This window comes from Prosopis cineraria, unplaced genomic scaffold (genome assembly GCF_029017545.1).
Source record: "Prosopis cineraria cultivar Desert tree isolate PC_DT_omini unplaced genomic scaffold, ASM2901754v1 PC1, whole genome shotgun sequence".
NCBI lineage: Eukaryota > Viridiplantae > Streptophyta > Magnoliopsida > Fabales > Fabaceae > Prosopis > Prosopis cineraria.
Genome location: NW_026555332.1, coordinates 441,643 through 456,171, shown reverse-complemented (window position 1 = coordinate 456,171; position 14,529 = coordinate 441,643). Strand labels below are relative to the sequence as shown.

General features: G+C 36.2%; 1 protein-coding gene and 1 long non-coding RNA gene across 2 annotated transcripts; one reads left to right on the top strand and one right to left on the bottom strand.

Moving 5' to 3' along the window:
• Window positions 1–4,020: 4,020 nt before the first annotated feature.
• On the bottom strand, window positions 4,021–6,098 carry LOC129310348 (uncharacterized). Its single transcript, XR_008593095.1, has 3 exons — window positions 5,953–6,098; window positions 4,835–5,848; window positions 4,021–4,705 (listed from the first exon to the last, which is right to left on the bottom strand). It is a non-coding gene; the product is annotated as an uncharacterized LOC129310348 (long non-coding RNA).
• Window positions 6,099–8,278: 2,180 nt separating this feature from the next.
• On the top strand, window positions 8,279–10,789 carry LOC129310338 (thiamine phosphate phosphatase-like protein). The gene is made up of 4 exons (XM_054952162.1): window positions 8,279–8,545; window positions 9,099–9,220; window positions 9,321–9,522; window positions 10,227–10,789. Exons 1-4 carry the CDS (start codon window positions 8,405–8,407, stop codon window positions 10,587–10,589), a joined length of 828 nt encoding a protein of 275 aa, XP_054808137.1. The 5' UTR covers window positions 8,279–8,404; the 3' UTR covers window positions 10,590–10,789.
• The last annotated feature ends 3,740 nt before the right edge of the window (window positions 10,790–14,529 follow it).

Here is a 14,529-nt window from a genome sequence, read left to right as displayed (position 1 = left end):
ATAGCAGCATTGATATGGAGATTAGGAGGTTCAAGTGACCAATCATTCAACCGATATAAACCATATATCAAGGAAGTAAGATCAACATTAATGGAATCAAAACAAATGTCAATTTTTCCTTTTCCTTGGAAGAATGAATAGCCACAAATATTCAATGCAGAAGTTGAAATTAAATTCCTCTTCGTAGAAGGTACATAAACAACATTGTTCAAATGTAAAATATGACCAGAATTTAAATACAAAGAAACAGTTCCAATGCATTCAACTGATGCCTTGCTCCTTGCTATGCCAAAGACTGACCTCTGTGCCTCAATTGAAACCTTTTGGTTTCTTAGCCCCTGTAGAGATTCACAACATGTATAGTGGTACCAGAATCCAGCCACCATGAGTCAAAGGAAGTTTCAATGGTGTTAGATTTAAAACAAACTAGATCTAGAGGGGCAGTTTGAAGAGTTGTACCTTCACTTTCTTGTTTGTTCTTCAATTTGAAGCAATTAGCTTTAATATGACCTGATTTCTTGCAATAATTACATAACCCTTTAAAGGGTTTCTTCCTTGACTTTTCATTCTTATCACCATCCTTCTTAAAGGTTGGATTATTAGGCTTTGGGGCATCATGTTTCTTCTCCTTTTTCTTATATGACCCTCCAGATTTGCTGCTAGAGCCATGAGAAACATAGTTTATTGAGTAAGAGGAATTCTTCTTTATAGCTTCCTCTTCTTAAGTGACTATCGATATCATCTGGTCAACAGACCATTCAACTTCTTGTGAGTTGTATGAAGTCTTCAAGAATGCGTACTCTAATGACAGTGATTGAAGAACACGGTAAACCAAGGTATTTTCACCCAAATCAATCCCATATGACTTAAGCTTGTTGTAGTAATGAACAAGCTTCAGAATGTGCTCCCTGACACCAGAAACTCCGTCATATCGAGTATCGTCAAGAAGTGACAGATAGTAGTTCTTTTGAGTCTTGTTAAGCTTCTTGTATTCGTTACCAGTAGCTTTCAAGTACTCTACTGCAATATCCTTTTCAAGAATGCTGTCCCTAATTCCCTTTTCAATTGTGTACTTGATGATCGCTAGACAGATTTAGTTGGACTCACTCCATTGTTTATGGAAGGCTATTTCAGAAGCAGTGGACTCGGAAGAGAGATCTGCAGGCTTGGGTTCTCTTAGAGCTAAATCTTTCTCAGAAATAGTCAGATACATAGTCAGGGACTCTTTCCAATCATCATAATTAGTCCCATTGAGAGCCTTCACAAAGGATAGTTGCGTAAAAGCAGAAACTGAATCACAAAACAGAAAATGGGAAATATTAATTATGCGTGCACAACATAATTATAAAACAAAATTCCCCAACAAGCGATTATCCATTATGAAACTATAATCATGCATCAAGAAGGCTCATATACCATAAAAAATTTAGCTCATACAAAAATCCATACAAAATAATGTATTAAATATTTTCATACCTATAGGGTACAACAAATATCTAACACATTAAAGGAGTGCTATTAGCCTATCCTCAAAGCCAACCATTAAAATCACATTAATAATGTCACACCTATGGGGTATATCCATTATCAATGCTACAAGATCCTAAGCATCATCAATAATTCACAAAGTCACAAATTTTATGACCTTAGAACAAAACAAAATAATTTTAAAAAGGTCCTTAGGGTCTTTTGAGAATTAGAAAATAAATTTAGGATTTAAGTGAAATTTTGAAAGGTAATCAAGGGCAAATGAGTAATTTTGGAAGAGATTTGGGTCAAAATGGCAATTCTAGAAGTTAAGGGACTGAACTGTAATTTGTAGAAGTATCCTGGGGTCACAGTGTAAATTCAATAATTTATGGGCCAAAGGAGGTAATTTAAACTGAGGTCGAAACGCAATTATCAATCTTTTTTTTTTTTTGCTGTAATGTGCTGCAGTGCTGGGCCCAGTACCAGTCCAAAAAAAAGGGAGTAGCCCACTAGAAATGATTTTTTTTGCAACCAGATCTGGGCCTGTACGAAAATGGGCCCAGGATTTGTGTAACCGGATCCTAGACCCTCATCCTGGGTCTTCTCAGCCATAAGCTAGAAATTCAGGGAAAGAAGGGGAGTGCCGGCGTGCAGCGGTTGCCGGACGCCGGCGAACCAAAAGCAACCAGTTTTCAGGATGCTGGCACTTCCACAGCGATGGGAATGTGAGCCTAATCCAACGAATCTGCAGCTTTCCGACGATGCAAAACCACGTTGACCTGCACGAGACGATGCTTGGCCAAGAGACGATGCCGTTGCTAGCCATGGACTTTGCTGAACCATGTCTCTCTCTACCAGCCTCGCGTTGTGCAGCTTCTTGGCCAGTTCTGAGGAGAAGACGCCGGTGAACGTGGAGACGTAACTTCGTCCGTTGACACGTGAAAGAGGAGGAAGAGGAGGGTCGTGCAAAATTAAAGAATATATATATATAGAGAGAGAGAGAGTCAAATATACCTATATTTAATCGGAATTCTAATGATCTTACATTCACTTTCAATGATAAGGATTTCAATGATAAAGATAGACTGAAGAATTATCAAATGTGAGAATTATCATATTCACTTTCATTAACACACATATAGAATAATGAATTGAGATATATAAATTAATGTTTGTAACCAAAGCTCTGATGTCACATGTTAAATTTGTATATCTCTATTCATATATAACTGAATATGATAGAATAAAGTAATTCATGCGTACTTGAAGAATTCATGAGTGCTAGAGAAATCTCGATTATCTCGAGTATAGGCAGGTACACAACCCACAGTTCCACTGAGCCTTCAGAGAGTTTAGAGATAATGGAAGTAGAAGAATGAGTCGTGTGTTTGCAGTTATCGACTGATCGATTTATATAGATCAGATATGTAATCGTCTTATCAAATAATTAATAATTATATTATCTATTATCTCTGACTCAGTCAGTTAAAAGATAGTAAATAACTGATGGCTACTAGGTTGTGGGTTGGGCCTCTGCCTATTAGGCTCACTTATGTGGTCCACCTATCACGGTCCACACAAGATCATAAAGACCAAAATATTGAGCCTATTAATTAATGCTAATTCATAAATAATATTCCAACAATCTAGGTATTGTATGGCTAAGCATATAGCAAGTAAGAAAGTGATTAGGAAGCTGAATACGTTTAAAACTGTACATATGAAGATGCGATCTGTTGTTTGGAAATTAAACAGACCATACGCGGAGAGCCAGTTCTGATGCCTTGGCAACTCAGGAGGCTTTATGGACAAGGAAATTAAAAGTTTCATAGATCCTGTGTGCCCTATTTGTAGATATAGGAGGAAGTAAATAAAGCATTTGTTACTGATATGTGTCAACAAGCCAAGGCTACTTGGTTTGGCTACCCTTTGATAATCGTGATTCATGATTTGTATGGCTAGTGCCCAGAGCTTCCGGTGCATAGGAAATATATAGCATTGTACAAATGTGTGAAGCTTTTGCTCTGAGGAAAGTGTGGGGTTGGCTTTTGAATTTTAGGGAAGAAGTATTTGCCAGTGGCAGGAGCTGTTTAAAGCTGTGCAATATAGGATTATGGCCATGGTGACTGGCTGATGCCATACTAGGGTAACAAGTGCTATAGATTATTTTAGCAGCGACGGTCATGAATGACATGTTCTTTTGGAATGGTCTTTACTCTTTAGATCATTACTGCCGTCTTATTATATATGTAGGCTTTTAGATATATAATGTTTATATAAGGTTACATGTGTCTTTATGTTTAATCAGTTAAGTGTGTGTATGCTTATACATGCAGATGCTGAGGGCTATATATATCCAGCCCATACCTTGTAAAACTAACTCTTTGGTTCTAATAGATTTTTTTATTCTTTCATGGATTGTGGGTATCAGTGCTTCACGTAGTGCCAGTGTGAGGGTGTAATATCCTTGGGCCCATAATGCCAATAGCATACACCTTTTGTTTGAAGCTTTATTCAAAGGCCTTAGGCTTGGCTTCACTTTTTTATCTTCAAGGCCGAACAAAAACGTTTTCATCAGTTAATCAAGAAATGGCATCGTAAAAAAAAACAAGAAAACAAAAATCAAGACAGCTTCTTGAGTTTACTTTCTTCATCGAACACAATGTAAAGTGTCTCAATCCAAAACCATCGTGTGTTGATGCCCTGGCCTCTTTCTCTTTGTGTGTATTTCCATCTGTCTCCTTGCAAATCACTATCAATCCCAGTTCAAAATTTGTCCTCAATTCGCCAATCATTCTCAATTCTCCACATCAGTGAAAAATTGTAGCCCAAGTTTAAGCCTCCGTTGAAATGCCCCATGAAGAGAAAGATTCCTCCTTGTCTTCTATTTTGATTGATTTCAACCAGCCACTTTACCTTCACCCTTCTGATGCACAAATCTCCACCTTGGTCTCATAAATCTTGACTGGTTCCAACAATTACACGGTTTGAAATGGGGCCATTTGTCTTGCTATCCTTAGAAAGAATAAACTAGGATTGCTTGATGGCACCTGCATCAGAGAGTCCCAAGCTGCGTGACCAATGGGACCAGTGCAATGCCATGGTGATTTCTTAGCTCTCGGTAGATAAGCAAATAGCCAACGAGATTGTTTTTTCTGAGAATGCTCATCTTATTTGGATCATTTTGCAAAATTGATGGTACACGGATTTACCCTCTGCACAAGGCTCTATCTTCCTGCACCCACTGATCACTTAGTGTTTCTAGCTATTATACAAAATTAAAGGAGATGTGGGACGAACAGAGTCTGCTAGTACCACTTCCATCTTGTCAATGTGCCACATCCAAGGAGTATGTTACCATTACCTGAACAACAGCCTCCATGTGTGATTTTCTTGGCGCACTCAGGAACTGACTTAGGTTCTGCACAATAAAGCTTGAAGCAGGCCTAGTGGTAGTTGGGTAAGATAAGCTCCCTACCAATTTCCTGTATGAACTTGAGTTCTGTAGTAATGGATCCTCCTTTTTCTTTCTTTCTTCTTTTTCTTGCTCTTGGGAGTGACTTTGCCTTCTGCACATAATCACTAACTTTGTTCTATTGGGACACTTAGTGGCTTTGCTCCACTAAGACCCATGTGAGATATTAAATCCAATGCATATTTTCTTTGAGTGAGAACAATACATTTGACCTGGCTAGTTTAATCCTTAAGAAATACTTCAAATCACTTAGGTCCTTTATTTTAAACATGTAATGTAGATGTTGTTTAATGGCATTTATATGCTGCGTATTATTTCCAGTGACAACCACATTATCAACATAAGCCAAAATAAGAGTTATATTAGATTTATTTTGTTTAATAAACAAAGAGTAGTCATATCCACTTTGCCTAAACCCTCTTGGATTAAAACTTCAGTAAGTTTTGCATTCCATTGCCTTGATGCTTATTTGAGGTCATACAAAGATTTGGTCAATTTGGCATCTTTATTAGTTCCCATACGATCAAATCCTTGTGAGATATTCATATAAACCTTTTCATGCAAGTCTTCTTGCAAGAAGGTGTTGTGAACGTCCATTTGAAAAAGAGGCCAATTATTAATTGCAACAAGGGCAAGTACAGTTCTTACTACAACCATTTTTACAATGGAAGAAAAGGTTTCAAAATAATCAATTCCCTCTTGTTGGCTATAGTCCTTGGCTACCAACCTAGCTTTACAACGTTTTAAGCTACCATCAACCTTATATTTCTTTTTATAGACCCACCTACATCCTATGGGTTTCTTACCTTTAAGCAGGTTTCCCAGGTTTTGTTGTCTTCCAAAGCCCTCATTTCAGCATTCATGGCATCAATCCATCTAGAATCCTTAATGGCTTCCTCATAACTACATGGCTTAGGGAAATCATCAATTTTCAATCGATACTGTTTATAATCTAGAGAAATATTGACATATGACACATACATATGAAGGGGATAATGACATTTTACCTCTTTACCTTGTTGATTTGTTGTTCCATGACAGATGTAGTCATTTAGCCAAGATGGAGGTCTTCTTTCACGCCCTGAAGGTGGCTGTAGTAGGTGTTCTATATCTATTTTAGTTTGATTTCCTTCATCTTCATTTTCCAGATTGATGTCAGGAGAGAAAACTGGCTGTTCTGGTATGCCGTTAGGGATATCAATGGTTGGTTATCTAACTACAATTGTTGGCTCATTCTCATATAAAAAAGGGTCAAGCATAGTAGATGGAATAGATGGGTTTTTTATTGGAATATGAAATAATTAATTATTTAAATGGAAATTTCTTTTCCATAAAAGAGACATGTCTAATCACAAAAATATTCTTTGTTTTAAGATTATATAGAATAAACCCCTTTTGATTGGGTGGATACCCATACACCATGAAAATACATGGCTTAGAGCTGGATGAGAACTTATCATGAGTTTGCAAAACAGTAGCAAAAGCCAAGCAACCAAATGCTTTAATTGAAGTCAAATCAAGTGGCTTATTATAGAGTTTTGTATTTCAGAATTTTTACCTATTTATTAAAAAAGTAGCAATTTTCACACTTTCACCCTAAAATCTCAAAGGAAAGTTAGAATGAAACATTAAACTTCTGACAATCTTAAGCAAGTGCTTATGTTTCCTTTCCACCACCCCATTTTGTTGAGGTTTGTAAGGACAAGAAGTTTCATGAATAATACCTCTTTCATTCAACAATTGTTTTACTTCGTTATTTTAAAATTCAAGCCCATTATCAACTTCTTAAAGGACATCCAAGATTGGGAATTATTTTTTCTGCAACAAAAGAAAATCACTTGGAATGTTATGTTTATTCAGACTGGGGTACTTGGGATACATGAAGATCAGTGACAGTTTATATTGTCAAATTTGTTAGGTAATTAGTGTCCAGTCCAAGAAGCATAATACCATCTCTTGGTCATCTTAGAAGTAGAGTACAGGGCTCTTGGATTAGCAGTTTTAGAAGTTGTTTGGCTGTTCAGAATGTTAAAAGACGTAGGTCTTAAGGATATAGATCCTGTAGATGTGTTTTGTGTTAATAAGGCTGCAACTTATATTGCAAGCAATCTAATTTTTATTAGAGAACTAAGTGCATTGAAATAGATTGCCATGTCAAAGAAAAATTGCAAGGTGTAATAAATTTACAGCGTGTAAGATCTAGAGATGGCAGATGTACTCACTGAATCTCTAGGTATAGATGATCATACGAGGCTGATACGCAAGTTAGGCACCAAAATTTGTATGGCCCCCAACGTGAAGGGGGCTGGTAGATATATAATGTTTATATAGGGTTGCATGTGTCTATATGTTTAGTCAGTTAAATGTGTGTATGCTCGTATATGCAGAGGCTGAAGGATATATATATATCCAGCCCATAACTTGTAAAAAAACTGACTCTTTGGTTCTAATAGTTTTTTTATTCTTTCATGGATTGTGGGTATCAGTTCTTCACATAAGTCATGGTAGTTTTTGGTCTGGCATTTCTTTGTTGATTTGGTCACTTTCCTTTATGCTTGGAGACTAATTCAGTTTTGATGTAGCTGGGGAGATTGGAATGGAAAACTAATTATGGGATTGTAGGATATGCTATTTTGGTAAATTCCAAATTAGAATAAACATTAAATTCTATATGTTCTATTTCTTTGCCTATCCTACTATCTCAATTCAACTCTTTGGTAAGTGAATACGAATAATTTCCCAAATTTTAGAGAGTAGTTGTGCAGGATATTTCTTAGAAAATTAAATATTTTGATGGAGACTCCTTCTCCTTAAAATTCAATTCAATGGAATTGTTACATATTTATTATCAAAATTATGAATAAATTATAAAATTCGTCTGTCTTATTAATTAAAAATATAAAACTAAATTTTGGGTTTCTGTTACTGTGAAATTATATTTAAAAAACAATGTGATTTTTTATTATATATGTAGACTATATTCTTGAAATATATTAATAAATATTTTTTCCCGAATATAAACTCTTAAATATATAATACCTCTGTTAAAGGAGGTTATTATTATTATTATTTTTTTGTTTTCACTATCTTGAGGCAAATAATCTTTAATTCTTTATTTTCATCTCCTTATGCTTACCCAAAAACAGTTTATGGCATGATTCTTGTATGTGACGTGATATATTAAATAATAATTTTTCTTAGTCCTGAAAAAATATACAAAACTAATTTTTCTCATGCCGGCCATGTCTTTTTGGGCCAAAGTTCAAACCATGTAACAGGATATTCCCTTGCAAAGTTCAAACTTCGAAGTGCTGGGCTTCCGCCTTAAGGTACTTCTTGTTATTTCCTGCAGTCTTGCTGGATGGGCTGCTTCTAGAAATGTTGATCCCAAATCCGCAAACATTTCTAAATAATTGTTTGCTGGAGCCTGGAGGATCGCAGTAGGGAGTCGTAGGAGGAATGGCCGGGAACATCGTCGTGGTTTTTGACTTTGATCGCACGATAATCGACGATGACAGTGACAGATGGGTCGTGAAAGAGATGGGCCTCACGCAGATTTTCAACGAGCTTCGCTCTACCTTGCCTTGGACACCTCTAATGGTTTGTACCTACTCCCCCCGTTTCAATTCGTCGTTTAAATAAGGATCCAAGTTTCACGTACGAGTGAGAAATATACTTATAATTTTAGTCCTTCTTTACCGCAAAATGTTGGAAGAAATTAAATGTCAGAGAGGGATTCTTGTTGCAGCCTATGAATAAAGTCCCACGTTTCAGTTTTCATGTTGAGTTTTTCTATAATTTTCAGCTTAATTGTTTATTAACCTGAATCACGTTTAAACGAACTCAAAGTCTTACCATATACTCCCTCGGCTCCTACTTATATTCTAGGAAGTTTATTTGGTTTCGTTCATGAGTTACCATGTGACTTTTTAAATTCCCTTTTATGATAAAAGAAAAAGTAACATTATATCACTTTTTAAATTTATTATATAGGGATATATTTGGAGTTCTATATATTTTTATTCCTTTTGTATCGGTATTGACGATGTTGTAAAAATGACTTGCAAAGAGAATAGTATTTGGATTTTGAAATTGGATCATCTTTATATTTATTCAATTGCTTCTTTGATATTTAAAACGTCTAATCCGATAGGATACGATGATGAAAGAGCTCCACTCGCAAGGGATTAGGACGAAGGACATTGCAGAGTGCCTGAAAAAGGTCTTATTGCATCCAAGCATCATTGCAGCTATAAAATCAGCCCATGCTCTAGGGTTAACTTCTTGATCATAGTCATTGGCCCTTGATTTCGCCTTTGTTTTAATCATTGTGATATTTGACTCAACTATTATGTTGCGAATCTGTTCATTTCAGATGTGACTTGTGGATAATTAGTGATGCTAATATGTTTTTCATTGAGACAATATTGGAACATCATGGTATATTAGGATGCTTTTCGCAAGTCAATACAAACCCAACTCATGTGGATGAAGAAGGACGTCTTCATATCATTCCATTCCATAATTCAAGCATGGCTCCTCATAATTGCCATCTCTGCCCTTCAAATATGTGCAAGGTATTACTTAAGCATCATTGTTCTTCACCATTCTGCCTTGTTGCATATGTAAACTTCTGCCTCTGAGAAGAAATTGCGCTGTGTCTCAGCAGTCAACTGTTTTGGTGGAATGGTTTCTTGTCCCATAAGAGCTAGAAGTTTATGGAGTAGATGTAGTATAAATATAGGTTCAACTAACTTATTTTTCATTGGAATTGGTTTCTGGTTCAAATTTTCTCTCATAAGCACAATCAGTAATCAATAGAAAGGTTATCCAACATTTGAAATAATCAATTACGTACTTTTACATATGGAAGATGTCAATTGTCACGACTTCTATACGTGGAACCAGATTGATTCGTAAATTTCCTGTATTGTGAGAGGGACTGTTTGCATGGTGAAATTGTGTGACAGTTGTAAACTTTTTCTTCTTCCCTCCATTTTTTTAAGAGAAAATTATCTGTGCAAAACTAGTAGGTCGTATGGTCAAATCTTTCTGTTTTCCTCGTTCAGTGAGGGAAACAGCAGTGACTAGCTGGCATTTGAAAGTAGGTGTTGTTGATCTGATTTGCAGCCTTTGGCTTAGCAGTTTTGGTTGGTTAGTGATAAAATTTGTCTTAGTTGCTGCATCCTTACAAAATTGTTAAAGCCGAAGACTGATTTCACTTCTGTTGCTTTCTGGTTAAATCCATTGCCATTTGGCTCTTATGTGATTTTCATCACAGGGTTTAGTGATTGACAAAATCCGAGGTTCTTTACCTGAGAAAAAGAGGAGATTGATCTACGTTGGAGATGGAACAGGTGATTATTGCCCAACATTGAGGCTGGAGGGAGGTGATTTTGTGATGCCAAGGAGGAAGTATCCTCTGTGGAATCGGATTTTCAGTAACAGAGAACAAGTTAACGCGCAAGTTCATGAGTGGAGCAGTGGGGAGGAGTTAGAGGGCGTCCTATCGAGCCTTATCAAGAAATTAGCAGTAGACGATGCTGTTCGCGATTCTTGTTTGGTGTACTCATCTGAGTGCGTTGAGAGTGCTCAGTTCTTGAGTCAAGATGCATTCTCTCAGACTCTTCATGTTCCCATCTAGCAATTTTAAGATTCATCCTTGTTAGATGAAGGCTGTTTAGCACTTCTAACAGGATATACTAAGAACTTCTAGATAATCCCCCCTTTTTCCTCCCTCTGTAGTGCTTTCACTTGAGAATGGAGCATTGGCAGGCCATTTAAACAATTATGGTAATATTAAAAATCATAAAAGGTATATAAGATGTGGTGCATGCATTGTTATTCTTGGGGGTGGCCTGTTCTGTAGCAATACAATGAAAATGAATTCAAGCATGGCGTTGTGCAGCCATTATTCTATGATGAGGTCTGCTGCTTTCAGATGGGAATGGGCATGGCAGAGTAGACCTCAGCATGAGCTGGCCGATGCAAGGGACGCCTACTTCTACGACGCTCTTCAACTCCGCGCGTTTTTCTTCCTTCCTCAGCCAAGCATATTGTAGAAAAGTACAGCTGCCAAGGACACATACTTTAATGCTATCTTTAGATGCATAAGGATTTAAATTTGAATTTAAGTCAAATCTATTATTTAGGTAATTAAAAATGTACTTATTTGAATTTAAATTCAAAATCTCAGTTTTACTTCAATCTTTATATAATTTAAAATCTTTTTTAAACTTTTACTATTTGAAATTCTATCTCAATTTTTTTGTAATTTGACTAGGCCATTGGCAGCATCGAACAGGATTATATTACCAGCGGTGATCAGGATCAGACCACCATCATTGATTGGGATCAGATGATTGAATTTTATTGGGATCGAACTGTCGGTATCAACTAGGAGTAGACGGCTAACTTCCATCAAGATTGGATTGTCGGTGCCAACTGAGACTAGAGTGTTGACATTGACCAGGACAAGACCATTGGCGCCAACCATGACAAGACTAACGGTGTTAGCTAGGACTGAACAGTCACTTGCAAGCAAGATTGAAGGGATGGATCTCACCGTGATCGAGACCAACAACTTTGATGGGGAAAGGACTTCAGGTGTCGGCCAAGATCGAATGATCGACTTCTATCGAGACTGGATTGCTCGACGTTGATCGAGGTCAGAGTGCGGAAGACTTAGATTGGATGGTTGACTTTCACTGAAATTGAACTACCTGCGTTGATTGTGGCCAAAATACGGGTGAAGGTTGGGATCAAACAACTGACTTCTATCAAAATTGGACCGCCAACCTACACCAATCCTGATCCCAGTCTTGATCAGCAGTCTTGTCTCGATCTTCCCCTGTAATTTGGTCTTAGTTTGCATTGCAGTCCTATCTCAATTAGCGCTGACAGTTAGACCTCGATCAATGCCAACAATCCAATCCCAATGGAAGTCTGCTGTTTGGTAGCAATTGTCACTAGTTGTACAATCTCGGTGGAAGTCTATTGTTCGATCCAAGTATGCATTGGTGGAAGTCGGCTGTTTGAAGGGCCAACTTTGACTAGAGCTTAATTGTCGACACTGTTCGAGTTGCTTATAATTCAAACATAGAATTTAAAATTTAAAATTTTATTTAAAATTCAAACAAAAGATTTTAATATTATAATTTAAAATTTTTTATATTATCTAAATAAAGAATTTAAAATCTATAAACTTTAAATGTGAAATTTTAAATATGAGATTTCAAACTCAAATTCCTAACCCAAATTCACCCATCAAAATTCAAATTTCCAACCCAAATTTTCCTATCTAAACACAACCTAGAATTATGTGATGGATATGTATATTACATGAAATTTGAGAAGTGAATTATGTCATTCATATTTTATTGAATTGTTTGGCAAACTATTAATTTTATATATTGTATTGATTAATTGTACTTCATTCCTTTGTTTTCAGTTTTCACTACAAATAAAAAGTGATCGTGATCTTAAGCAAAAAGTGTGTAAAGCTATGTTTTTTTTTCCCCACATTTTATTACTTGTCGTGGATGAATACTTGATAGTAGAAGATTAGTGTGAATATTCGTTAATCAAATATAAAATATAGAATGTTATGGGAGCTGCATGATTCATAGAGCTGTAGGTCTCATTTCATGCTTTGCATAAAACATGTGAAGGTTAGTTGAATTGTGACACATAAAAAACATTAGTGTGGTAGTCAATGCCTAGGGTTGCCTAAAAAAAACGTAAAATTAATTTTTCAAAATAATCATATTTATTCTTTGCAGAAACTTTTTGTTCTAAAAGGTAAGTCCTCATCAAATAGTGACTTTTTTAATTAATACAGTTAGACATGAGTGGGCTTGAGGGCCAACACAATTGGCCCGTTCAAGTGTGACCATCTTTTGGGTGTATCACTATGACTAGAGGGTTACTTTTTTTTTTTTTTAAGCGAAATAGTAGCCAATTTTATTAATAACAGAAAAAAATATTACACTCACTAAAAGACTGGGAAAGAAATAAAAGCCTAAAATACAACCTACAAACAGAAAACAAAGCGACAATAACAAAAAGGAAAACAAACAGTCAACAAACAAAACAAATCAAAAAAATCAGCCAGTACCAATTCTATCACCTAAAGCAGAATTCAAATTACATAAGTCCTCCAGCAATACAGTCAATAGAGAGGATGGTGGCTTAACAAGCCATCCATTAGGAACCATATCCCTAATGGAAGGAGTTGCTAAACTGTCCGCAGCTTTATTACCCTTACGAGCAACCAAGGACAAAGAAGCCTCGCTGCAGGACCTCCACAATTAAAAACAATTCTACAAAATGTCCACACAACCCTATTCACATCCATTCAAATCAAAAGAATTCAATCTTCGAAATAAATCCAAACAACCAGTTTCAAAAATCAAACCCTTTCCTCCAGAACCACTACATACCTCCAAAGCCTTTTGCAAACCAACACATTCAACCATAAAAGGGGAATTAGCAGCAACTTGACAGGACATGCCACCAACAAACAACCCTTCACATTCCTAACAACTATATCAACAATAGCTTTCATACTTTCTGGACAAAAAGCAGCATCCACATTAACCTTGATTTTGACCAAACCTGGAGGAATCCACTTCTTAGCCCTTTTTGGCTTTTTAACAGACATGTTGCCATTCTTACTACACACTTCAACCTTACAGAATTCATTAGCAAGTCTAATAGCATGAGATAGGCAACCCACAGCATCCACATCCTTATGCTCAAACACGAACTTACACCTGACTTTCCAAATCTCCTAATGTATACTGGCAAACAAAGCTACATCATAATTCTCCACCCCATTTTTGCTTACCAACCACTCCTCCAACCATTTATCAAACCTGTTCATACCCAATTCATCAAATTTCAAGCCCAAAGGTGAACCAAACCAACACCCTCTAACCCAAGGGCCAAGAAACAGCATGTGCTCCATATTTTCAACTTAAGTCTTACAAATTTCACAACTAGGTCTACTTGCTCACTACCTCTTGTATAATGCTTCATTAGTAGCAAGCACATTATTAACAACATGCCAAGTAAAATGATTCACCTTTGGTGGCAACTTGATCTTCCAAATTCCCTTCCACAACAAATTAGAAACTGAGAAGGATCCACCTGCAACATCCTTTTCAACTTTCTCCAATTTTTCACAAGCCACCCTATACCCCGCTAAAGGGTTATTTAATTTTAAGAACTCTTCATTTTTTTCTTAAAAGAAATGGATGTTATAATTTATTATGATTTTCACAATAAAGTTGAAGGAGTTAATCTTTGATTTGTTCATAATTTGGAGAAGCTTATTAAATCTCCAAAATACTTGAAATATCAGTGTATTTGCTGAAAAACAGTTTAAACTTCAATCCTTTAGGAAGTATTTGTAGATTTTTTATCTATTGATAGACATCAAATTCAACAAGAATATCTTTGGCTAGTAAATCACTTCTAGGAGTTTTGTCCAAACAATATATCTAGGAAAAAATATCGATTTTTCTTTTGGTAATAAGATTTATTTTGAAGGGTCTTCTATTAATATTGGTGAAATATTTATT